Source organism: Aptenodytes forsteri, unplaced genomic scaffold (genome assembly GCF_000699145.1).
Source record: "Aptenodytes forsteri isolate BGI_AS27 unplaced genomic scaffold, ASM69914v1 Scaffold206, whole genome shotgun sequence".
NCBI lineage: Eukaryota > Metazoa > Chordata > Aves > Sphenisciformes > Spheniscidae > Aptenodytes > Aptenodytes forsteri.
Genome location: NW_008794544.1, coordinates 532461 through 560175, shown reverse-complemented (window position 1 = coordinate 560175; position 27715 = coordinate 532461). Strand labels below are relative to the sequence as shown.

Below are 27715 nucleotides of genomic sequence, written 5' to 3'. Positions count from 1 at the left end.
TAAGGTGTCAAAACTTTATTGAGTTCACTCAACATCTATGAGGATTGATGTAGAACATAAAAAAAAGATTACTTCCTTTTTTATTTTAATCTTCAACAGAAGCACAGTAAGTTTTCTGGTGTCTCGTTACAGAATTCTCATTCATTTTCATGCAGACAATTTTTGGTACAAACAGAACTCGCACCAAAAGTTGACTAACTGTAGGAAATCACTGAGGTAAGAAATGTCTCTTCATAATAGTATTTTTATCCTTTTAGTAGACAAAGCGTTGAACATTTTTTTCTACAATGGAAAAGAGAAGACAGGTGTTTTGTCCATAGTTTTATTTCACCAGGAAGGTTTATACACTTCTGCATAAAGGTCATTGTATGCACAGCCTGAAGTACAAAGCTCCCTTTGAAAACTCCAGCACAAAGACACTGCATATTGACAACATTAAACAACGATGTGGGTGGTATAGGGCAAAAAAAAAAGATTAAAACAAAACAGCATTCTTCCTATTTGGAGAAGCAGAATAAAACAAGGCACTTTCAGTAAATAAGTGAAGAACAGAAACAAGCTGCATCACAGATTCCACAGAGCTGACCCAGAGCACTGTAACAAAATTCTGCAGTAATGAACAAGTAAAATACAAAAAGGCACTACATAATCCTCTCCCTGCAACTCCCCTTTCTCAAGCAATTAGCCAACTGAACTTGGCACAATGGAGTCTTAGTTATAAAGTGCATCTCCTGTCTTAATACATTTTGAAAAATAGGCTATAGAACACATGTAGCAATATCCCCATGTGTACAATACATTGAAACAAAAATACACTGCAACTAGATTCAATCTAGTTACGAACTGTGCAGGAAAAAATATGGCTTCTTTACAAGTCTTTCAATCATCTCCATATAATCTGGAATATTTTTAAACAAACATGAATGTATTAGCAAGATGGTAAGAGGTAGTATTCCAAGTAAAAGGCAAACTCACCAATTCTGTTGTTACATGGGTATATAGCAAAGGTATCCCAGATTTTAAAAGCAGCATTACTGAACAAAAATTATTACAGCATGCTATCTTGGGATGAAAATACACAGTGTTTTGGGGGTCTCATATTAGTTCCTTCAGCAAAAATGACCAGTTTTTTGTTTTGTTTTTTTTTAAAAGGTCCAACTATAATCCCATTTCGTAAGTACTTTTCTCTTGGTACTGTAAGTTTTCCTATTGCATTGCATTAAAATCTCCAGAGAAATATTCTTCAACTTTAGAATTTAAAAACACATTCTACACTCTTATGAAACGTAAGATGAGTCCATTTTTACTTCAACAAGCATTAATTTATGGCTATGAGAATATGAAAACACAAATACCAAACAGATGAACACATCAAATGTGTCACATCAGTGGCAACATATGACTTGCTAGTTAGATGTGTTTGATGATTTAATGGGAAGTTTTTGTCACTCCGCTAGGAAACTCAGCCAAATTGTGTATGTACGCTACCTAAACTTTAGCTGATTTTAGCCCTTATTAGACTTTAATATATTAAATATATAAAGGCTAGATAAAAACTGAAATCAAAGCAGCACTGGGTATATTTCTTACATTAATAATTTGTAAGGATTTATGTAAACATTCAATATGTGCATTCTTGCTCTTTGCTGTAAATTCTTCACAGCTACTATATGCCCCTACCCACAGAGCATGTCCCAAACATGAACCTTTCCCAGGTAACAGCAGCTGCTACTGATCTATTCTTCTTCATCAGCGGTATATGCTACTTCAGCAACTTCAATTTCTGGTACAGAATTTTCAGCCAAAGAGCCACTCCAGCACGCCTCATGGTTCTCTTTATCTGAGCTGCAACAACAAATCAATAAGCTTTGTCAAATGGAAACTAATATGATTCTCCATAGACATTTTATGCCTGCAATCCACAAAACATTTACAAAGCTTGTTCAACTTATCACTTATTCCAGATCTAAAATTATCTATCCCGAGGGCCTTTATGAAACATGGGATAGCTACAGAGAGGTACAATAAAATGCTAAATTCCTCAGCTGTTCAGAATTTATGCAAGACCAAACATTTAAAAACATACTTAAAACCCCCTAAAATATAACAAGTAAAATAACAGTATTTACCAGCTGTCCTCACCCAGGGTACCCTGGTCTGCTTCTACTGCAGAAGATTCCACCTCACCACTGCACTCACTTTCTTCTCCTGACATTTGACGAGTCATGTTTCCTAAAGATAAATCCCTACAACAAATAAGAACAGAGTACCACCAATCCATACAGCAAACATTCATCACTGAAGAGCTGTTTGTTTCATTTTAAACTTTGCAGTTTCTGGGAACCTATCAATCTCACTCCTACATGCCCCATTTCTTTTATTACTACAGAGATGCATGGCTTGCACTGGATAGCTATTTAAACAGTTTATTTGCTCCAGCTGCTTATTCCTAAACTAAATTCAATCCTCTGGATGCATCACAATTTAGTAGCTTTACAAAATTCAAATCCCAGAGGAGTGATTATGACTTTAGGTAAAAAAAATTACAAGCAGATAATTTAAGCCACGCACATCTTGCCTAAACAGCAGAAGAATTACAACCAAAACACAGGTCAGAAGGAAGACAGGCAGGTTGATAAAAAGATTTCTTCAACAGTTTCCCAAGTCCCTCATTGTAATTTCAGAGTCACATATGAAGTTTCAGAGCAATACATTTTTCCATTAATGATAGAGACAGGTGGTATTTTTTTCTTAACAGCAACACGAGTTGGCAGTCTGACTAGCCTGGCTACAAATGGGAATATGGTCATGTAAAATTGTAAAAAACCCCTTGTTTCCAAAATATTGCTCTGTGTGAAAACATCTATCAGTTTATTGTTGAAAGCTGCCACTTGAATTGGAAAGAAAAAGCTTGTGAACAATTTTGTGTTGGAAGTGGTATTATTATATTTCACCCTCTTTTTAAATTACTCTAACTACTATTGTTTCTATAGTTTTATTTTAATGCACACCTTTTAAGTAATACCTCAGCAGTATTCTCTAACATGATTACTGGCCTACGTTTGGGCCAAATGCAGCATGATATGTAAAGGCCTACAAGTCTGATGCCTTGTCCAATTGTCTTCTCCTACCTCACATACATTTTAGGTACCTGGCCTTTAGAGCATATAGGCAGAAGATGCTTACTTCTTGTTGGGCATCAGATCAAAATTCCACTTCAACAAGGCCAAAGGCAGACCCGTTTCTTTTGGGTTCAATTTCCATCGAACAAGCCGAATTTCTTAAACAACGTCACGGGTTTACTTGGCAACTTTTACAACTAGAAAATCACAGGAGTTATTTTCCGTTAAGACTTCAGATACTACTTGGCTGACTTTCAATAATTTTAAACGTCTGGGAAACTGGCAGGGTGTTTGCATGTTAAAAAAAAAATCTATCTTCGGGGAAAGCACTAAAAAATAAAATCCCTTTTTGCTACTCATGCCTTCCTATTTTATTTTGAGTCTCACGGAATTTCCTATCATGATGTTTTAGCCAAATGTGAGTTATTTAATTTTTATTGGCTATTTCACTGTTTAAGCCAGCAGTAGTCAGAACTTTCTCATCAAACAGGGAAAGCATCTTTCAAATGTAATTACTTGCCTTCAGGAGTAAGTGACAAACTGAATATAGTATTCAGATCAGACTTTTCAATAGACCACAATTCCATTTAAATCCTTTTCCAAATGTAGTTCACTTAAACCTTATATCCAAAGATGCGATTTGTTAGCCCACATATGCTAGACTCAACAACCCAAGCAGTATTAAAATAACTTCTAAAGGGACCATGGGAATTTACTCCTTTGCTAAGGAAACCCCACAATGACTGACTCAGCAGGTCTATCGAGACACTGAATAGCCCAACATCAACTCCCCTGGGCCTGCTACAAAATTTAGTAGACAGGCACCATAAAGTTTTATTATAGAACTCCACTATTTTTTTCCCTTAGATTTAAATGGATGATCAGCGGCATCATTCCAGGCAATTCAGAACAAAGTTAAAAACATTAATACAGACATTTGATTGCCTGATCACTACGCTCTGTCAAAGCTTTGAGTACAGGTAGAATTTTATAACTCAAAGCAATTTTTCCACTGCTCTCATCTCTAGCAGGGCATTTCACATATCCAACATTTCAGAAGCAGAAGAGAATCTTTGCCTTATCTTTACAGGACTTAAAGGATTAGGAAACATAACCCCAGTTACTTCAGAGGTAAAAAGATGGGACAACACTTTCTCAGTCATTTGTACTAAACAACAACTTGTTAGCCAGCATATGAGAAAGAGCCTACTGAAAACATTGCTTTGTGTGTGGTTGTGTGGGGAAAATTGTTTCCAAGAATACATTTAAAGCTGGTGCTTGTGACTACATAGACAAAATGCTTTCATGGAAAGAAACTCCTAAACGCCCTAAAATTTATACCTACCTAATTCTTCTTTCAATAGCATCTATGTGAAGTTGCTTTTCATTTAACAGTTTCTTCAGCGATTCAACCTCCCTTTGTTTTTCAAGCAGTTCTTTTTGTAGGCGGTAATTTGTTTCCTCCAGAGTTTCACAGAAAGCCTAAAAGACAAATTTAAGAACATCTTCCATTTAATTTCAATGGACTGCCTTTATTGATTTTTCTTTTAGAAATATCCACCTGTAACAGAATTGTAGCTGCTTTTCTTTGTATTGACTACCATGAAGAGCTATATAAACTTAAAAAAAGTTTTGTCCTTAATAAAACAATGCCACTTTGCTTTGAACAATGAATTTATTTTACTAAACTGCAATGCAAATATTTTATCACATCATTTGTTTGTCTCACAAGAGACTTTAGAAAGAGGTCTCTCTCCTTTGGTGCGCGGTTCCCAATTTTGAACCTTTTTGCTTACATGGAACATCAGCTGAACTCCCTACTCCTTTTCGCTCATATAAGCTTTGCTTTCACATGACTTGGAAGTCAATTTCAAAGTATCTAATTATTCCCAAGATGCTAGGAATATTTGATAAAGTGCACGTTCTTCCCTTACCCAGATAAAGACAAAGTTGTACAGTTCTGTATCAAATAGCTATTACAAGTATGACAGTCATGAGAGTCAGAAGACCAATACAAAAACAGTTTGAAAAAGTTTAATGAAATGCTAAGAACGCTAACTACTCAACCATGATAAGTGTATGTTTGTATATTTGACAGTGAGCAATCTCTAAACTTAATGTGAAGAGCCAACGTATAATGCAGTGTCCATTGAATGCAGGAAGTGACAGAAGCGTTGGCACAGAGCCTGCTGATCCATTACTGGAAAGAGCAAGTCTACCAACAGTAATGTGCAATTCTGATTTAATAATTTACATGTTCTCGCTAAATAAGAAACCCACGTAGGAGGCCTTCTTGGCTTAACATTGCGTGCAGCTAACCACTAATTCACGGAATCCACTGAATATAAACATTTTACATGAGCTCAGTTAAGAACAATGCTGTTAAGAGACTGTTGTCCTGAAGTTTTAAAATGGGCTACAAACATCAAGAAGATACTATTCTTTGCTTTAACTGAAGCAGACTTATCAACTTCTTTAAAAAATTAAGTTTTCCTGTAATTATACAATTCAAACAAACAGTGTTTTTCAATCCAATAACCATTTTCTTTTTTTTTTTCCCACCAAGTTTTTTATTGACTCAGATAGCAAATTTATCTTGGTTGACAGGCATTGAAGACCAACCATGAGTTAAGCCACAGCTTTATTCACATCTACTAGAGCCGAGAACATGTGGCATGCAACTTATTCTTCACACAGCATTTTTAGTGATTGCTTTAGCAATCATTCCAGTTAAGTCGTCATCCTGTTTCATCCAAGCCAGTTAAGTGAATTCTAGTGTATTTTGTAAAACTGTTCAGGGTTGCTGGTGCCCTAGCTGAAAATTGGCCATTATTTCCTTAAGAATATAATTGTTATATTATTTCTACCTTTAGATTTATGCATATGCAAATTTCCCTATTCACAGAATAACTAAAAATATTCCATGTGTTGTGAACTGTTTCATTGTTCTATATGAGAACTGAAGAAAGCCTTTTGGAAAAACTCATCTCTAGCTGCAATCTGTGTATCAGCTGCCCAAGGAAAGGAAGTCACTCTTCACAACTGACTAAGAAAACATCAACATATTCTGAAGGATGCTGTAATAGCAGAAAGGTGAACGAAAGCTGAGAAAGACCTAGCAGGGAATTGTGTATAATGAGGTATCTTGCTCCTTGAAGAGCTGGACACCTGGAGTCTGGTACAGTTCTAAAACCCAGGTGGGACCAGTTTTCCCTGTAAGTTCTGAAAGGGCAACAGAACTAGGCCAGCTGGGAGAGAGCTTCACTTCCTTCTTCAGTGGATCATGAAACACTGATGGCTGGGAAAGGACCTGTGGAAACAATTACCAAGGGTATGACAAAAAAGATTGCTTTTGTGTATATTTTGCCTACATATGGCAAATTCTGCCTGACCAGAATTTTATGACAGCTGTGTCCGACAACTTTATAAAAATGATTAATAGCCAAAACTACAACAGCACAACTATTTTAACAGTTTGCCTAAAACGCTACGGTGGAAGAATAACCCTGAGACTTCACCACGGCATGCATGATCAAAATCTCTATGAAAGCAGTACTTACATTTCTTAATTATCTGAACAAATAATTCCTGTAATTTTTATTTCTTTTCATCAACTTAAATAGTTATGATGAAAAGTGACTGTATAGAAATCAAATATGAGCTCATAACAAAAAAAATACCAAATCCTTCAGATGTACATAGTAATGTTACAAGAGCCAAGGCACTCCCACTTACTTGCAAAACAAACTGGTAAGTACAAATTTAGTTGAAGGAACATCACTTAACATTCATAATTTCTACAGCATTAAACAACATACGTGCAATTCCAAAACACATTGTTATTCTATAAAGTAAGAAAACTAAGACAACCTGTTCTAGACAGACTTGGCATAGGTCTGCATGCCAGTGAAACATACTTCTAATAAAAATAGGCTGCAGCATACAGTATTATTTGTTCAATGTGCTCATATGCATGTTGAAAGGCTGCTGTTTTACACCACTAACTGACACTGCTCAGTTATCTGCAAGAACACTATTTTTGGTGGTCAGAATTAATCCTTTCATTACATTTCATAACAAGAACATTTTACTGCAAGACCTAAAGTCTAAGGTGTACACATTGTGACGAGTTGAATGTAAACCTACAAAAACTCTCCTTATATTCAGTAGTTGCCTTAAAAACAAGTTTCATCCACTGATTGTAAGACGCAAAAAGGAGATTATAACTTGGGACAGGGATCAAGTACAGCAGTCAAAGATTATCAGCGTGCACCAATAATCAGACTGTGTCAGTTTTAGAAATACATCCATTTGCAAATTTTTGTGAAAGAACAGAAATAGAAATGTTTCATACCGTTCAGCAGATTTTACAATGTCCTAACAACAACTACTGCCTTTTGCATTCTCTTTTTAATCATACTACATAGCACTTACCCTGCTCTCTTCTAGACTGTCAAAAGGACCCGGAGGATCATCCAGACAAAGAAATTCTCTCACTGCAAGGCTTTACCAAATAGAAGAGAGTGAATTACTTGATGTACAAAAAAGCAACAATACTTAAATATGATGCTATAAGGGCAGTATTTCTTTAAGGGACAAACACATCTATCCTCAAATTTACCCCCAAGTATTCAAAATAATGTTAACAAACTATTAAGTCTCAGTTGTATGTGTTAACCAGGGACAGTATTTAAAAATATGACTTAAGAAGTTGCACAAGTACAGTTAAGAGTTTTCAAACAGAGAGTAAATCAATTTAGAACATGGTTTTTTAAATCTTCAGAGAATTTGTTGCCACATGACAACTGACAAACAAGTTCATCCTTTTGGTATTGAAAAGGTTTGAAAAATTCACCTGGTGAAAAATAAATATTAAAAGATGGATGAAAAAGTATGCTGCTAAAAACCATATGCAGATCCCTTCAGGAAGTATCAGTGGAACTAAACAGATCATAATCCACTGACATATACACATTACATAATTTTTATATATATACACAAAGTATATAATTTTTTTATATATATAAAAGAATAGTAAGTTATAAAAGAATAAGAAGTGACAAAGTTAGTGTGCCATGGATACACTACATAGCATCTCTAAACACACATTTCGAACTAATGCATTCAACTTAAAGTTGTGTAAAACTGTGTAACGGTTGTCATCCCCCTCTATGCATTATTTTGCAAAGGCCAGAAGGAAGTATGTGCAATCCTGTGGTTTACTTTAGAGTATTTTGAGCATCTTGCTCATTCTGTCTTCCAAGTTTAGATTACTTTTCACAGAACTCAACATCTCCAAACATGTCCCTTCACCCACCTTTCCTGCTCTGTTGTATTCAATCATCTATAAATAACTTCCAATCAGAATACTGTATTCACAATTAATTAGCAAGTAGTAACTTATTAGCAATTCTGTGCTTGCACTCACTACTACAAATTTTTAAATCATCTCCCACTGCAATGAATGCACAAAAATGGAAGATGTGAATCCAAACTAATCACCCGTCTCTTCCTCCCACCTAAGTCCCGTGGGAAGGTGAGGGCAAAAGGAAGTAGTTTTCTGTCTTCCGCTGATTCTCTGCATTTGAGGCAGACACAAAGTACAAACACAAGACAGGAAAGTTCTTTTACCTAGTTACTAATCTAATCAAACAGCTTCAGGTTTAGCAAGCAAAATGGGGAGAGAACTTTCTTCAGCAAACACTAATCATTGATTATGCCATCACTTTTAGTTTTAGAAAGGCTCTGAAGAATATTTATCTAACATACGTTGAACCTTTATTTTGATGCTGGATTTTTGTAAGCCTGTTTTCAAGTGCTTATTGCACATGTGAAGATACAGGTGGGTTTTTTTGGCCAATGGTTGGTGAGAATTCTTGTCTTCGTATCCACTTTCACCTCATCAGCCTGTACACCAACCTGAAAAAATTTCTCCTATAATTATGATCATTCCTTTCCCCACTGAATCTATGTGACAAATGTGATAAAACCTTCCTTTTTCAAGCCCTCTCCACTGCTTTACATTCATCAATCCGTGATCTGTGCAAGCCATAGCCTAAACCTGTACTATTAAAACACCTTCTCCCACGTACTCAAACAAATAAATTTCTGCTACTTAAACCAAGACTATCACTCCAATTAGCACAAAAAATGACAGATGGTAACAAGTCATTAGTTAAATTAGAAAACATAACCTCAAACCAAACGAAAGGTTTTTCAGGCATATAAAGTACATTTTCAAGGAGAAGAGCAGGGTGGGTTTTTTTCCCTCTCCAAATAGTTTGTTTGAAGTGACCCTTTTCCAACATGATGCTCAAGTCCATTTTTTAATGGTTGAATTGTTCTTTTCATAAAGATGAAAGTTGTTCTGAATGAACTCACATATGCCTAATGCAGAAGAATGTTACGTGGAAACACTTCTGTTCACCATTTTTCTTCAACATCTTCATCCTTATTCACATAGTTCAGTTCAAACATTTTAAAAGTATTTAATTTCTACATTTTGCTAGTAATTTTGTTGTGTTAAAGGGTAACATTAAAATGGCACAACATGCAGTAATGCTTGTGAGTGAAAAAGGAAACATCCAGAAAAATACATGTGCAAAAATATCCAATCTACATATATCATCTGCTTACATCAGGTCAAACCCATTTTTTTTGTTTTCCCTACAGCTGCTGGTAGAAAACTGTGTCTTTTTCTAGAGTTTTCAAAAACTTCTTGAAATTGAAAGCTTTAGATTCATTATTTTACATAAGGAAGGCAAGAACCTTAACGCCACAGGTCACTGAAAACATGGTTTCTTTAACTAAAATATGCACCTGATGGCATAAACTTTCATTTGCAGCCTAGCTTTACTCTGAGAGTCTGCTTTGACCCTGCTCTCCCCTCCATGTGTTACACCTCTTCCTTTCATTTAACAAATAGGAGAAAATTCTGCCTTAAAAGTATCACAGAAATCTTCTACATCACATAACAGATTGCTGTACATGGCTTCTTTCTTTGCTCTTATGCTAGCTGACATCCTTCCCAAGAGAGGCAGCAATGCCGGTGTACACCAGCATTAAGAAGGGCTGCAAGGGGCAGTGCCGCACATGGGATCCCTGACAAGAGTCAACAGCTGAGTGAGTTCCTCCCTTTCAACCTTCTTACACAGGGTGGAGGCAGAGGAGAGCTGTGTCATCTATATAAAGCCAGATGACACTTCTGTTTAGCAGGTTAAATTTCTTTCTCATACTTTGTGGGTTATATGAAATTTTCTTGAACGCATTAAACTCCATGGGTGGATTTCAATTTGATCTTTCACTGAATCTTCAATACAGGGCAAAATATGAGAAGAAATCCATAAAACGCAGAATCTAAATTTAGTCACCTGCATACCATCCTACATTTGATCTTTAAACTACTTGTGAATTTGGTTTTATTAAAAAATAGGTATACCAAATGAGGTCTCCTATCCCTGAAGTGCAAATATTTCCCATTGTCAATATGTCTCAATGATAATACAGTGTATAAAGAGAAATGAAAGAGACTTCTCAACAAAGAGAAAAGGGTCATTTGGTTTTGGTGTGACCCAAGCAGTTTGACCTATTTGCAAAACTGTAGAAGTAAATGGTGGGCTTTTAAGGAGGAAGCAGGGTCAGATGCTCACCACTGCTCATGTAAGGTGCAAATATTGATTTCCATTAATAACAACTTTTATTCTCTAAGCGGGTAAAAAAAAAATCAGATCAAGTCTCCCTGGTTTTAATCACTTCCTGAGGAATCCAGACCTTCCACAGATCCAAACATTACAACATAAGCCATACCAATAGGTTATAAAGTTTATTAAAAAGCCTTAATCTTCATGCAGAGCCTTACACAGCCAAGATCAGAGTTTTCCTCAAAACCATATTTCAGTTAACTATCTGTTCATTAACCAAAGTACAAACTGATTCCACAAACTTTTACATTCCCTTTTGTATTTGATGAGCGATGCAGTCTAAAAGTTATGTTTTGGGTTTTTTTTGCCTTAAATTATGACAAACACTATTTTGTCCAATATGGACCATCATCAAGACACAAACAAGCTAGATGAAGTACCAAACTAGCTGCAACAACATGAAGCATAAAGCCTTCAGATCTATTCAAGCAGACCAAAAGTCCATCCAGCACACCAGTCTGTCTCCAGCAGCATAACATAAGTGACATTGAGAGAGTAATTCCTTTTTTTTTTTGGCACACCTATTATTGAGTAATTTAATAATCAGGAAGTTCTTAAACTTCTCGGCCACATATTTCACCCATATAATCATGTTTAATAGCCACCGACAGAGAAACTCACAGGTTGATCCCAATTTCCTTTTGAAACCATTTAAGCTTTCTGTCTCTGACATCTCACAACAAAGCTTCACAACTCAGCGTGACATATTGAGAGATGACTACGAATCATTCAAAATACTAACATTCTTTACTCGTCTTCCCTATCCCCTTGATGATTTCATATGCCCCATTTAGCCAGCCCTTTCCCAAGACAACAGACTGAAGAGAAAAGTACTCTTCTTGCAGAAAGTCTGTCTGTAGCTCCATCTGTTCTTGTTTGCCTTCTCTGTACTTCCAGCAGACCCTCTTTTGAAATGGAATGCTGTGTTTTAGCACTGGACTACGTGGAAGTGCAATTCAGATTCCCACATCAATAACTTTTCCCCCCACTTGCAAGTTCCTCTTCAGCAATTTTTATGCAACTTTTTGACTACTGCCGAATACTGAACTGATTTAGAAAACCGTATCCATACCAGTAGCTATTTTCCAGGTTGAAAAAAACAATTGAGTTTATGATTCTGTATGTATGTACTTACTGTCATTTTGCACTTCATGACATGAAATTTAATGTTAGTAACTCAGTGCCTCAGGATCCTTCTACAATACTTCATGATCTCATGGTCCATTCCCTTTTCCAGATAATTTCCAGATATTCTGAACATCAGCGTCCATAACTGTGATCCAGCATTCTATATGTAATATCCCTAAGTTTCCATCAACCCTTTTCCCCTTGTCTTTCAACCATTTTATACGAACTTCCTCATAACTACTTTAAGATAGATTTCCCTCTGAAAAAGACATTATTGCTTTTCCAAGTACTATTTTTGTTTACCTGCTTACCACTTTGGGGTTTTTATTACAAGCAGTACCAAAAGTCAGACTTACTAATCTTTAGTCCCCAGACTTAACAGTCAAATGCCTTATAAAAACGTGCCAAATGTAATAATAGCCATTCTACTAAAAAGTGAAGTAGATATGAGCATTAGATGGTCTCAAACCACAGCTCAGCAATTTTACATTTTAGTTCCTTTAAAATTCTTGAGGGAATGCTGTTTGCTCTAGAGAATTTCTTACTCTTCCTTTTTAATGAAGTTTCAGATGAAGACAGTTCTTCAGACTCATTCCCCAAAGTATCTCTGGTACAGCAACCTCACAACTTTTTTACTTCTGGTGTTGGAAAAGGTTTTTAGAACTAGCTGCTCTAGCAACTTGCTTACTAAAAATCTCTTTTGGCCTATATTAAAATGATCTTACATTTCATTTGCCAGAATTATGTTCTACTCATCTTCAAGCTTTGGAAGAATCTTTCACTTAGTATGAAAAAAGATACCATTCAAAGAGACTTCTGCACTTTGTTGCTTAAACACATCATGTTTTTCAGACTCTTGTTAAGCCTTTTTTGATTTGTGGTTTACATTTACTTATGTAAAGCAATCTATAAAGGTACTTCTATTACTATCATGTCATGTAAATTAAAAACCTTTAGTTTAATACACATTTTAAGAATTAATTGCATGATAGTGTAGGTACTTTCCATTATGAAAGCCTAACATTTAATCTCAATATAAATTAACAATGTATCAATTCTGCATTCGGCACACAGAAGTAATGTTTTAGGAGTAAACATGGGATTAGTCTAACATTTTAATTATTACAGCTTTTAGTTAGCAGTTAACCATGTACAATTCAAAATACTGCAATTCCCCTTTTTTGCTTAGGTTAAGATGGCATTAATTTAATAGGACACTAAATAATTCACATAATGACCAAATGCACAACATGAGCGTTAATGCAATTTCTTACTATGTTGCTCAAAGATATACTGCTAGAATCTAGGAGCCTATATGAGGAGTTTGGACACAAAAAAAATCCAAATCCACAAAGAAAGTTTAATCACATACCAGTTAGCAATATCTTTGTGAGCTACTAGGTTCTGGAGGAATGCTTGTAGTCCCAACTGTCGATCTTCCAAGAAGTCAGGATTATAATTATCCTTGAACCAGCGCTTTGGTGGAAGGGCCAACCGAAAGCCCGGAAACATATCTTTTAGCTGAAATAGAAATCAAAGCCAAAGAAAACCAAGAAAAAAAGTCTTGATGAAATACCGAATTTGACACAGGCACTGACTTTACTCAGAATTACAGGATCTTTCTGTCTTCTGCTAAGTTCAAGCACAAGGTAAGTCTCAATCATAAGTACAATCCAAATTAGAGCATAAATTGTGGACACAGTTCTGTCACTTGCTGTGTTGCCTTATACAATCAAATGACCTCTAAATTTACCATATAAAAATAGGAATGAAAAATTTTGCTTTGTTATTTCATGTCTCTGAGTCTGCTATTTAATGCCTTTGAGTCAGTAAATATAAGAAAATTGTACGTAAGTAAAAAGTATCAGATGAGTAAGCATTTCAGTGGTGTTTCTTCTGAAGTACTCAGGGATAATAAGTACTATATAAATAAAATACATAAAAACCCATTACAGATCTACAACTCTGCAACTTGTCTTTTTTGGGGGGCTAGCAGAATGAATTACAACACATGCATGAGATACTTCTAGTAAAGAGTAGCTCCTTGTACATCCAGAATATTAAAATTTCAGTAGGCATGGGTGTGGCTCAAACCCTAGTACTAACATGCAAAATTGTATTTTTGAGTTACTTAAATAGTAACGGGGTATACTCAATGTCAGACATACCTAGAATTTTTCTTCGAATTCAGAAATGAAATACACAAGTGAATGGAAGCATAAGATGATGTAACGATGGACCTGTCCAAGGATGCCAATTAATTATTTTTCTAAGATGCATGAAGATCAAAAAACCATTAATGCTTTCATAAAAAACAATTTTTAGATGCCTTTTCTTAGAAGGGATGCTTGACACAGAAAAATCTCGAAGAGTATTTATAACCAACAGGAAAAAGCAAACAGGTTTTACAAAATCTAATGTTCCTCCAACTGCCACAAGAATTGTTACATCTTTTTCTGAAGACAGGATCAAGCCAGCTTCTGTCAGGGATGTACTGCATACACCTAATATATTCGTATGAATGTTCCAGTGACAGGGATTCCAGAACCTGCCTTGAAAACAGTTTAGCACTCAATGTTTACAGAGCTGCAAGGTAATTCTTCAGTGGGTGTCTTGATCCTTGCACGGCAAAATTTAAGCCTTCTGACAATAAGTTTTACTTAACTACTCCTTACGGACCCATGGAAAAAAGCTGATGGGTAGCTCTTTCAGCAGATTACGTTTTTAAAAAGTTGAAACAGATACTGTATTTCAGCGAGAATCTCTCTACACAGTTTAAAGGAAGAACCAGGTTAGCAGATCACCCTTGCTCATGTTAAGTACCATTTCACAGCACAAGAAGGGTGCTTTTTTAATATCACAAGTATTGTATATTCAAATAGCCCGTAACTACTAGCTTCTTATTTATAGAATGGTTTATTGTCAAGGCCTTGCTCTTTATTTCTGCATTTAAGTATGTGTTTTCCTCTTCTCTTACTGAATTTCATCTTGATATTAGACTACTCTTGGTATTTTTAAGTTTATCTTTGGTCATCCAAAATTCCTTCATCTCTTACCAAGTTACCATTAATACCATATATGTAAGTATCCTCTATGCTCCATAACCCCTCTTGAGTTAATAAAATACTGAATAAAACTGAACCCAGAAAAGATAACAAAATGAGTTCCTGTGTTAGTTGTGGAGAGGACCACAGATAACCATTGCTGGGAAAGTTTTTCAACCACACAGATTTCTGCTTAATGGTATTTTCCTTGTCTGGTTACGTAGATCATGTAATTTATTTCTAAGGAAATAGTATGCATACCTACAGATTACTCTTTTTGTGGAGGAATAAAGTACGAGAAAGCTAGCTGCTGTCAGCAGACTTATTTTCAACAGCAGAGTCTTGGGGCATTCTTTCTTGAACACTCCTCAGACACAGCAGGAAAAACTGTGGGTCAGATGAGTTATGCTGGCTGTTGTATCTTGCTTGGATCCAGCGTCTTTCCTAGATGTCTCTCCCCACATCATCATGTGATAGATTATGCATGTCACATGAGGCACAGTATCAGGGAGAAATGGTTAACTTCTTGGTTCTTAAGACTGGCCATATCATTATTTGTTCAACATCTCTAGCAGCATAGTAATAAACTTCACAACGTTCTTTTCCCATCATTTTTTGGGACCGAAGAGTATTTTTCACGTACTTCTCCAACCCACTAGATGTTCTTAACAAACAAAACCTATGCACCTAGCCAAATGTCTGTATTTCAGCCTTTGCTCCTAACCCCTCAAATTGTCATGTTCCAACATCCACCAAGATTAATTTTCTTGTTAATATTACAGCAAAAGACAGTATTTCGGTCTTTGCTGTATCATTCGCTGTTTGCATCCCATAGTCTGCTCTCAAGTAATAGATCTTTTATTTTACTGCCTCCTTCCCTTACTTCTGTCTCTAATGATTTATAGAACTTTACCTATTGCTCTTAGCATCTTGTGACAGTCCATTTTGCATCTCAGCACTTCTGCCTTAGTCTTTAGAAGTCTGTACTACTCTCCTTGTGCTGATCCCTATTTGTATTTTTTAATTACTTTTGACTTTGAGATCATTATGTGGCTTCTTGTGTACCCATACTGGCAATATCTCATCTTTCCTTTACATTAGACTACTTTGCCATCATCTTCTATTTGTCTTCTTTTAGTACGTATGAAGTTTTCATAACCTTTTAATTGCCTGGAAAGTAGATAGCTTTGTCATTCAAATAACTTGTTGCTCACACTTGAAATCTGGTCTTTTCAAGTCTTAACCTGCTGCTGCACTTACTCACTTCATTCATGAAACGAGAGTTCATGGTTTTGAGCTCTTTTACTCCCATTCATTTCTATTTTATTAGCTGTTCCTTACTAAAAATCTTCAGAAACTAGTGGAAGTACAAGACACTCTCTAGGATCCTATGGCTATCTATTTTGCCTTCTTTATTTTCTTTGAGAGATCAGGACGAATAAAGAACACTATTACTAAAGTTCACTAGCTCTTCTATTAGTTAGCTGAGCTGCATTCATTCATCTAGCCCTGATTTTATCTACACGTCCCCATTGTGACACCGTTCCTATTCTGACATTTTCTCCATTTTTAGCCACTGCCAAAGTCCATCTCTCAGTTCAGTTTGGAGTTGCGAGTAAGTATATGCCTGACACATACAAAACATACTGCTCTTTTGTCTTTACCTGGTCTTCCTGAAAAGCCATTCCCTCTCCGTTAATACTTCGAACTGATTCACATAGTGATTGATTATTCAATTCAGTTGGCATTTAATGCCAAGTTTCTAATACCATTTCAGGGAATGAATGATTTGCCACCAACCTCAAGAAGGATGGTGGGGAAAAGGATTTATAAAGGTAGTTTATTTCTCTTGTTTATATTGGATTTCTAGGAGATAGGGTACAGAAAATCCTGAAAGTATACATGCATGCAACTTCATGTCTATATTTGCCATTAGAGAACAAGGAATTGCAAGTGTTGCACCGTGCCTTTTGAACCACTGAGGTGTGCATATAACCATTTACTCTTCAGTTTGTAAAACATTATGCTTTTTATAATACAGAAATGCCAGCTCCAGGAACTGAAACATATCATAATTCTGAAACTTCTAGAATTACAGAAAAATAACATAATAAAAGTTTAGATGTATACTGAAAGATGAAAAAGCTTCAGTCAGTGACACAAGGGAAAAATAAAAGTTCTTTTTAAACAGAAATCCTAATACCTATAAATCGTGCTAGAAGCCAAACCTTTTTGACAAAGATTTGACTGCAAAGACTAAAGACTTCACTTGTAAAATCTAAATATCTATTCTAAAATGAATACCTGTGGCATTTTAATTTTTCAAACTGCTGATAACCACACTAAAAGTCAATGCATGTAAGCCAGTTCTTGACCTATATCTGACATAGCTGACCAAAATACAAACTGCTGTATGACTTGACTTCTGAAATTTGAGTTGAAATCCCCAGAACATCATCTCAAAAGAAGTCAGGCTTTTGCCAATACGAAGGCATTCCTTAATTTAGCATAGACTGAATTAAAAGACAGAAATTTCTTCAGAAAGAAATCTCTGAACTAATTCACATTCAACAATTTGTGGTAGTTTTAGACTGCACTGATGTTTTGAAGGTACCCTAAAAGATATCCAAATAGGTCAAACCAAGAACCCAGAGAAACGTATACGTTCAAGACCATATTCAAAATCTCAGCAGAATTATGTTCTTAGTTGATTAGGCACATTGATCCAAGGAGAAGAAAAGGTATACAAAAAAAATCCCTTACTGTGGGTAAAAAAAGGGAGTGTTAAAAAGTTACAAGTTCGAACATGAAAGAACATAATAACAGAAAATGTGTTAAACTTGCAATGAAAGATTATTGTTAGGAGTGGACAGCAGGACAAAGAAAAGTGTAATTCTGTTTTTCTACTTTTAGGCTTCTATAGAAACAATGCTAAATGGGACAGCCAAACGCTATTTACCAATTAAAAAAACTTGTGCTTTTTAGACAAACATTTTTTGCTTTCAATGTTCTAAAAATATTAAGTTGCTGACCCAGAACTCCTATTTACCCAGCATCTCTGTCTTCAGCTTTAAAGATCTGATACAGTATTTCACACTTAACTTCAAAGACACTGAAAACAACTGAAGACTGACCAACATACAACGAACTCCTTATGTTCATGAAACTTCAGTTTTATCATGAAAAAAGCAGAGCTTGTTGCACTGAAAAGGACCGAATAATTACTGGATCATTCCTGCAAGAGAATACAGGCCCCTAGTTCTATTTCCATGCAGGGGATACAACTATTAAAAAGTTAATTTCCTTTATCACCTAGACTAGGAATAAATATAAAGTATGAAGCACACTAACAGCTTCAGATAAAGACATACCTTCTTTACATTAGCTGTGGTTGTTTCATGTGCCTTTGAAAAAATGAGGAATAGTATGTTTTTCATTCATTAATATAGTATGTTTTATATGCAGTAAAAAAGCAAGAAAGGGAAAAAAGTGACAAAAACCATGAGAGACAAAGAAAATGAAACATGAAAGAAGAGTGAGACAAGTTAGCTGAGAATTTACTAGTGTATAATTCTCACCTTGTCATTAAGCCTGGAGAAGTCAGTGTACCGTCTGAAAACCACCCAACTTTCCTCTGGACTTCTTTTTACCAGTATTTTGTATACCTGTGTGGAAAACCAGGAATATCAGAAAAATGTACAGAACTTCATGCTGCATTGGCTGGAAGGCTGAAGTTATTCTTTATTTCTTAATGAAACAAAACTCGTGGATAAAAAAATCCTTAACTGGATTTTTTTAAAAAAAACCTTAATTATCAGTACAAACAGTATAAATTAATTTCAGAATTTAAGGAAGGAGTTTCTATAATTCCTAAATACAGACAGAAAATAGTTAAATGTAAGAAAGGGTTTGTGAAACTGCATCCAGATTTCTTCCCCAGGAAAAAACAAGTCTCAGCTATCAAAGAGGTAAGTGAAGTATGTTTTAGTGATCTACTTTAACCTTTGCTGAATTACAGTTTTACTCATTAATCCTTGAGGCCAATCTGTTTTTAAAATGACTGTAATAATCAGGTACTGAGTGTTACATTGTTTTAAAATGTCTCATCTGACTTGCTTCACAAGGAAAAGTGATGCAGGATAAAAATAACATCCTCCTTTGGTTCCATATGTCTTGAACATTAGGTTTTGTCTTTCCAGGCACAATATGACCACTTCCCTAGATAACTGCATTAGAACGATAATGCTAGCACTGTAGAACTGAAGTAACGGATCCTTTGAATCAGATTTAGCAAGACAACAGCACAGCAGTACCATTCTCCTATTTAAAAGCAAATGGATAAATAAACCAATAATAATTAAAAAAAAATCAACTACCTTTTAGAAGCACTGATACTCAAATGCCTGAACACAATGAATCTAACAACACACAATTTTGACTAGAAAATATTAAACAGTGTCTAGGAAAGAAGGGTTCTCATGTCACAACCTTACTTTCTTCAATGTAAGGAAAAAGAGGCTCTGCAATTATACTGGGTTAGCTTTCCCAGTCTACGTGTTCTCTAGTCAAAAAAAAATAAAATACAAGGAAGAAAAAGGTATTTTGGGAATCAAAATGATAAACGATCCCTTATAGGCATTTAAGCAAATTCTATTTAAAACATTTTCTAATCTGTTACATAGTAAAATCTTTTCCAGTATTTCATGTCTTCACAACAGGTTGTCTCAGCTGATAAATGTATTTATCTTATTGCAGTCCCAGCATGTGGTACACAAACTACAGATAACAAAGGTGCAAATTAAAAGCAATTTTTCAGCGAGTATTTCTCTTATCTACTTTTTAAACACAGAGTTCCACTTTCAAGCAGCATCATCTATGGAAGTCAGGGACTGTGATAGAGGCAATATTTCAGTCATTAACAAAAAGCTATTAGCTTTTGAAATTCAAGCTGCAAGACATGCCTATGAAGCCAGTATTAAAATGTAATTCTTGTCATGCATTTTCTGTATAAATGTTTGTCTAAATGTTTTAGCTTTCTTGTCATACCAAAAGTATAAACAGTTTCATTTTATGAAAATTTCATAAAGCAGAACTGCTATATAAAATTATGAAGACTCTTTGCTAGTACACATTAAAACACAGAACAAGCAGCTTTGGAATATGCTTGCGGATTTACTTGCTAATCAGTATTCTATTCTATTCTTTTATTCTACTAACAGTTCTGCAAAGGCATTGCTTACAAATGCACACATGAAAAAAATCCAGCTAGTCTGACCCTCACTTTGAATGGTTTCCAAGTAAATATTAGACAACTTAAAAAAAGTCTTGACAAATTATGGTCAACTTAATTGTAATAAGGAGCACAAGCAGCTCGTGATTACTGGCCGAAAAAAATACGGTCGACCTGAAACAAACATTTTTGGTTTTCTTGCCAAAGTTGAAAAAAGTTTTTTGTTTTTTTTTTCTTTTTAAGATTTTTAATTTATGAACAAGAAAAACTAGAGTATTACAAAACCAACTGCCAGTTCCTTCACACAAGGTCTTGGGAAAAAACTACAAATGAATTCAACAAATTCACGTAATTCCAGTCAATCCTGAATTGCCTTATTCCACAAATACAAAATATTCAGTGAAAACATGCCAATATTTAGTAATAATCTCTGGCTGATTCAGCATCTCGTTATCATTTCTAGTTGGCTTAAAAAAAAGAAGTGCCAATCGAATGTTCCAGGACTGCTAACTCATTTGAGACCAATTGCTTACAAACAGAGATGTTTTTCAGCCTAGGTTTTTTTGCCCATAAGCTTCAGCAGCCATGTACTCCAACAGGCACTAACATTTAACTCTTGAAGTTAGTGCATCACCCAGCTTAAGTAACTCAGATTCATATTTTTGAATGCATCTCATAACTATGAGATGCTAACAAACAGTAAAAAAAACTTCAGCAATTGAGTCTCCTCTCTTTTACAGGTGATTTCAGTTTAATTTCCACTGTCTTCCATCTCCCTGATTTTGCACTGCAGAAGCAACCAAAATTTCTAGAACTAATTACTTGCTGGTTTTAATGCACAATAGCAAGCTTATTTTCAACATGCAACTGAAAACAAACAGTTAATTATGTGCCTTCAGAAACAAACACAGTAACAGAAGTGAATTCAGAAAGAGCAAAAATGCATCCAAGCATTTTAACGACGAAGAATGTTTCATTTGTTCTGTAACCTGGCCTTCTACATAAAATAAGGAGTCAAAGTTGTCATTGTAACTACAGTTGAAGAACACTGGAATATGCACACTGGAATATGCCTTGGCATATTTTCAGACTAACCCTTGTCAATATAACAATACCAATCATTGTTTTAGTTTTGAAGGTATTATTTAAAAGGAATCTTTTAATCTACATGTAAAAAAAATTGGCTCTCCTCTTATGCTACCATGCATGAAGATGTTTGTTGTGGTTTAACCTCAGCCGGCAACTAAGCCCCACACAGCCGCTCGCTCACTCCCCCCTCAGTGGGATGGGGGAGAGAATCGAAAGGGTAAAAGTGAGAAAACTCGTGGGTTGAGATAAAGACAGTTTAATAGGTAAAGCAAAAGCTGCACACGCAAGCAAAGCAAAACAAGGAATTCATTCACTCCTTCCCGTCGGCAGGCAGGTGTTCAGCCATCTCCAGGAAAGCAGGGCTCCATCATGCGTAATGGTTACTTGGGAAGACAAACGCCATCACTCCAAACGTCCCCCCCTTTCTTCTTCTTCCCCCAGCTTTATATGCTGAGCATGACGGCACATGGTATGGAATATCCCTTTGGCCAGTTGGGGTCAGCTGTCCCAGCTGTGCCCCCCTGGCAGTCCCCCATGCACCTGCAGCCTTCTCAGTCGGTAGAACATGGGAAGCTGAAAAGTCCTTGGCTAGTGTAAGCATTACCTAGCAACAACTAAAACATCGGTGTGTTATCAACATTGTTCTCATCCTAAATCCAAAACACAGCACTGTACCAGCTACTAGGAAGGAAATTAACTCTATCCCTGCCGAAACCAGGACAATGTTAGAAACTGAAAAACTTATGACAAGACAAGCCATCATTCTCAAATAAAAAGCAGCATTATCTAATTCTTTGCAAAAAAAGCTTGATGATTTTACTAGTATTTCAACTGTCATAAGGGCACTAGATTCCACGCTTTTCTAATCTAGAAGAAAATAGGAGGGGAAAAAAGAGTTTCTCTACTATTTCCTCCTCCTTACCTATTTGTGATTAACCTTGCTCCCTGAAGTAACATAATTAATAAATAATTAGTAACAAACAACTTCTATCAGTCCCACAAGCATTGCTGAATTATCTCAAAGAAATGTTTCAACCACATCCACAAAAACAAATGCACAAATGCGTTAATATATTTATGGCATGTAAAAAAAATTGAATTGCCAGCTACAGTACACTTTAAGAAAAATCAATACAAATCAGTTAAGCTGGTGTTCTGTCATGAGATACTGCATATGTGACATCTCACTCAGATGTTTTCAGAACAGGTTTCCCCTTATTAGAAACTAAACTTAGCAATGCAAAAAGCTGAAAACTATGTGTTTCCACTTTAATGCAAATGTTGTATGTTACTAGTAACTGTAAAAGGCAAATATCAGGGTGTCTTATTCATTTCAAATAAAAGACTACATTTCATTTAAGATGTTTAACTATGCAGAGCTTCTACAAATTCAATTTCACAAGGAACTGTAACTTTGCAAGGAATTCTTGACTTTTCCAGGAGAAACTGATACCTGAAGTAGAATGAATTCCTTCTATTCCACGTACACAATTACAGGAAAGACTGCTTCTGAGTCTCAATTTTCCCACCTGTATAACAGGAATGATATTTTCCTGTCAGATGGCAATACTTTGAAGCTAAATTGGTATTTGTAAAGTACTCCAACATCCCTGAACTGCAGGATTAATTACTGAAAGAGAACGCAAAGTACATTCAATTGTTATCTTGTCATTACAGGATGAACTATACTATCCCCAAAACTTACAGTGAATTTTGCCCTTTCCTCCATCACCTCATAACCCAGTATAGTAGGCGTGGACGGTCGATCTTCCCAGCTCCTGGAATCTGTATTCTGCTCTATTTCTTCTACGGGCTGAGTACAGTATTCTATGGATGTATCCATACCTGTAAATTTAGTCCTAACAAGTGGACTACTACACGCAGATGATGTAGAATCAATCTGGTCAGGCACGCTCATCTTTTTAAAACTACCAACTGTAGAGTCCTCCAGCTGTCCTTTTGAGGAGCTGGAACTTGTCGAGACGCTCCCAAAAGAAGAACTTCTTTGGTTTCTGTTTGTAAAGCTGGATGATGAACTTCCAATAGGAATAGGAACAGGAACGTATGGTGTTGCCATCCTTGATGAAAAAACCCTCAGTTTTTGGTCCAGGAGCTTAAGGTTCATTCACTGTATAAGCCATGTTTTCTCTTCTTTTCAAGAACAGTACCTGCAGTGAAGGACAGAAAATATTGTTGTAATTTTTAAGTGACAGCAACACTAAGATATTGCTTTGGAAGAATCTGTATCAGCATTGCGATGGTACATAGCAGTATTGATGGTTAAACATTTTCACAAGGACTTTGGCATCACGTAAAATGCTGCTTTTAAATTGCATCTCTACAATTTGATGGACAGCTTTACAGGAGTTCTCTGTCTTTCACAGCTATTAAAATGACAGAAAGTTAAAGTAAGATTACAAAAGAGAAATCTTTTTGTCCTTTATGATTTAAGTGCCATTTTGTTTTATTGAAAGAGTCAATTTTTAGGCCTATAAGAAGCTGGTGTCGTTTTAATGACTGTTTAGTATAAACAGTACAAAAGCTTTTCTCAGAATTGCTTCTGTAAGATATCTGGAGCAGACTACACGAGCCAAACATGCATGCAATAATATGCATGACATGAATCAAAAGATAACACAGTAAACAACTTAGGTGAAAAACATATTTGCATATATTACGTGTTCACTGAAGTATAATGGATCTGTTTTCAAAGTGAAGTATTTTTTCAAAACAACTCTGTTGCATGTAATACCGCAGACATTTGTAACAACGTTAACTGGGCACATTTTCTGTAGCTTGAATTGGAGCAATTAAGTTTTACAAGCCCACACGTCAAAAGCAGTGTTGTAATAGCAGCTAGTTTTCCATTCCAGCAGATTATAATGGAAAAAACAAGTTCGGGGAAAAAAGATAAATAAAAGATTTGATATTTTTTCTTCAAGAACACCATTTCAAGCCAAAATTAATCTTTTGTGTGCATGTGTGTACATTTCTAAAAAAAGCAAAAGAAAGTTAAGACAGCAGTATCAAACTGCCAGAAAAGCATCATCTCCTCATTTTAACAAAGTACCCAAGGAAGAGCTCTTACAAGAAGGAAATTAGATGCCACCTCTTTGGATTAACAGGATATGAGTCACCACTCATTTCACTCAAGAGTATACCAATCAGTCACAAGGCTGCAGGCAGCTGTGAAATGGGAAACCATCAACCTGATTCAGGTCATACATATAATCAATCATCTACTGGAGCAAAAACTAAATGAGTTTCCTAATTGCCAGGGTGAAGTGATGCTTTCATTCTCTTGCTCTAAATAAATCTTAGAGGACATGAATAAGGAAATAAATATGAAATGAACCAGCATCAACAAGACAGACTAAAAAATGCTCTTGAAAGAATTCCTTGAGTGAAGGGAAAAAAGCAAACTTCCTCATCCTTTCAGCTACATAGGGTAATCTTCACACACTCTGTATGTCAGAAAGCTCAGGGGACTTGACCAACAAGAACAATTTCAAACTGGCAGTGACTCTTCGGGAGCACTTCCGCTTCACTGCGGGATGAGGCTGGACACTTGGCAGCATCTGAGGGAGCAGAAACGTTAGTATCATAAACCCCTGCTGATTGACTTTGCTGGTCAGGTACAGGATTTGGACTACTCAGCAGCTTCTGTTGCAGCATAGTCCTGTGCTTGGTTGTGTGACTTAATCCCACGTGTCAGACAGCTGACCTGCTTCAGCCTCACATAGTTTGAAAGAAGCAAGTCACACCTGTCTTGGAGACCAGACATTCTCCTGGAGCTAGACCAAGATCTAAATCCCTTTTTCCACCTGTATCTCAGTAAGTGAATCTGTTTTCTGCCTCGAACAATAAACTTTGCAATAATTTTTTTTAATAGAAATAGAAGTATCAAGACATGAAGTATTCCCTGGTAGATTTTCTTTAGCAATATTCTCATCTGTATAAAACACCAGACAAGGTAACTCCTTTTTCACTTGCCACTTTAGTGACTCTTCCATGTTACCAGCATAAAGAATTGAGAGCATCCCCTTAAAGGATGCCCCACCCAGCTACGTTCCTGTGAGGTGCGGGATTAAATCCCTATAAACAGAAGAACCCAGTTGAGTCCAGGTTTGAAACAAATCGAAGGATCTGTAAATAAAAAAAGTGGTTATTATCTTCTGTTGCACGATTTTATGAATCTGAACCAGGAAAGGAAAATAAGCCCACATCTCAGGGAATCTGCTGAAGTGCACCCAGGAGTTCATGGAACTTTCAGAAGAGAAAAAGCCTGTGCTTTTCAGCACTTTTTGGAATAAAAAACCAAAACAAAAAACCAACCACAAACCACGACGACATTTTCACCAGTTACAATACTCGTGAACAGTGTCTTTTCTAGAAGAACTTCTTTCTTTAAAGTGAAATGCCAGTCAAGAACTTACTATCTTGAAGTTATATACTTACTAGTACTCTTAAATGCACATGCATTACTGAAAGGCTGTACCTACACTGGCAAGGAACACAGCTCAACACAAACAGACTAAAGCACTTGGTGTTAAGAATCCAGCATCTGCACTGTACATGCTTCAGCAGCTTTTATGTCAGACTAGCTGTAATTTGGTACCATTGACTGAATGCTTATTAGCAGCTGGACTGCATTAGGTCTGCTCCCAGGGTACGTTTTCTGCTTTAGTTTCTTTTGTACTCTGCAAGACCATCCCAAATTGTGAGCCAATGCATATTAAATGGTGATGGTCACAATATTTGCTTCTAAAGGAAATTCTTGACTCAATCTGACACAGTAAACATACCCATGGATAAATAAAAGGGGCTGATACTACCAGTGTCACACCTGGATTCCTGTAACTCTGAAGAGTAACAGAAGAGTATTCTTTGAGTAACAGAAATGTCAGGTCAAGTGAGCAAAGGGCACACCGCACCATTTGATTTTTTTTTTCTTCAAGAAAACAGAGAAGGAAACATACAAAAACATTACATTAGAACTTACCAGACTCATAAATACATATATATGCATATATATATGCAAACCCATCTTAAACTGTAAAAGTATCACAATTTCCAAATATCTAAAATATTTACATGCTATGAATCACAACAGTTTAAAATTGCATTAATTTGCACTTTATAAAGGCTAAACATTAGAAAAAGAATACAATGCTCAAATGAGGGTCACAACCTTAGGACTCAAGCCTTTTCTATGAATATAGAAGTTTACTGCCAATTCATGCAATAAAAGGAACAGAAAATAATTTGATAAAAACAAACCCCAAACTTTTAGACAAACCACATCCCTCCTTGCTTGCGTTGGTGCAGCGAGGAGGGAAGATTTAGCTGCACAGTCTGCTACTACTCAAGCTTCACCGCGGACTAGTCTCACACGTCACTGCACTAAGCCAGCAGAATCATTGCACCACATCAACTTTCAGAACAAACAGATCGCTAACGACACCTGAGAGATAACCCAGCGACTGCACTCTCTTTCTTGTCTAGACATTTACTTACTTGTAAGAAATTTGTTTCCTGTTCAGAACCTGTATTTGGTTTAGTTCGATTCCCAACTGTAAATTAAGAACGAAATAAAAAAAGAAGAGAACATTTGCTGGAAGTACTGAACTGCTAGATCTGAAACAGGATAGGACAGAGTCCCAGGAACCCTACCGTCACATGCTACAAAACAGCATGACACCAACTTACTCTACCAGGTGTTTACAACAGCCGCCTCCCTTTTTGCAGGCGAGGCAAACAGGCTATAATAAAACCACTTGAAAAGGGTTTGCCTCCAGCTTGCAGCTATTGCAATTCCAAACCCTTTTAAGCTAATGGTTTGTATGTTCAGTGAGAAACATGTAAGCCACACGATTCAAGGAGAATAGATTAGAAACAAAACAATCCTTACTTAACAGTTCTAATTGGACTTAGAAGACGTTTAGCTATGCAATACTGCTTGTGATCTGGTTACATATATTACCTCGCTGTGTGGATAACGCAGTCAGGCTGACCTCTGTTGTTTAGGATTTAAGCGCTCCCACGGAATGACAACTGAAGAACTAGTGGAATATTTAAAGACACAACTCGCAGAGTTCGGTTTTACAGAATTTTTAAAAAATAATCGTTTTGTGCCGACTTCGATCAAGTTACTTCACAACGTATTTCACCCGTTTATGAACTCAAAATCGGGGCCTATTTATCCCACCTCGCATACGCACACACAGGAGGGCAATTCCTGCCCCAAAGAGTCCGTTACCGAATTAGAAACAACCGAAGGTAACTCTCCCCCCCAAACTCCACAGTAGGATGCGCATACGTTGCCCACCTCTAGCTGTGATTTAGTGGTTTTGAGACAGACGAAAGCCAAACAAAACCTGTAGTCACCTTCTGCGAACCACC

General features: G+C 36.2%; 1 protein-coding gene across 3 annotated transcripts; it reads right to left on the bottom strand.

Moving 5' to 3' along the window:
• On the bottom strand, nt 1-27377 carry SNX16 (sorting nexin 16). Of its 3 annotated transcripts, XM_009272368.1 has the most exons (9): nt 27297-27377; nt 26831-26886; nt 23019-23481; nt 18573-18659; nt 13323-13471; nt 7557-7626; nt 4468-4604; nt 2130-2246; nt 1-1845 (listed from the first exon to the last, which is right to left on the bottom strand). In XM_009272368.1, the coding sequence occupies exons 3-9, from the start codon at nt 23436-23438 to the stop codon at nt 1737-1739; spliced, it is 1089 nt and encodes a 362-aa protein (XP_009270643.1). In that variant the 5' UTR covers nt 23439-23481; nt 26831-26886; nt 27297-27377; the 3' UTR covers nt 1-1736. The 3 variants fall into 3 exon arrangements, with proteins under 3 accessions (XP_009270643.1, XP_009270645.1, XP_009270644.1); XM_009272370.1 differs by lacking the exon at nt 2130-2246; XM_009272369.1 differs by lacking the exon at nt 26831-26886 and having other exon boundaries at nt 27297-27370.
• Nucleotides 27378-27715: the final 338 nt, after the last annotated feature.

Bases quoted from the DNA above. Each gene is read 5' to 3' on its own strand.
- SNX16 (XM_009272368.1), bottom strand. From the start codon at position 23,438: ATGAACCTTAAGCTCCTGGACCAAAAACTGAGGGTTTTTTCATCAAGG. The intron at 7,627-13,322 runs GTATGTGATTAA...TATTTGGTAAAG, and splicing joins CACAAAGATATTGCTAACTG to CCTTGCAGTGAGAGAATTTC. The intron at 2,247-4,467 runs GTAGGTATAAAT...TATTTGTTGTAG, and splicing joins GCTATTGAAAGAAGAATTAG to GGATTTATCTTTAGGAAACA.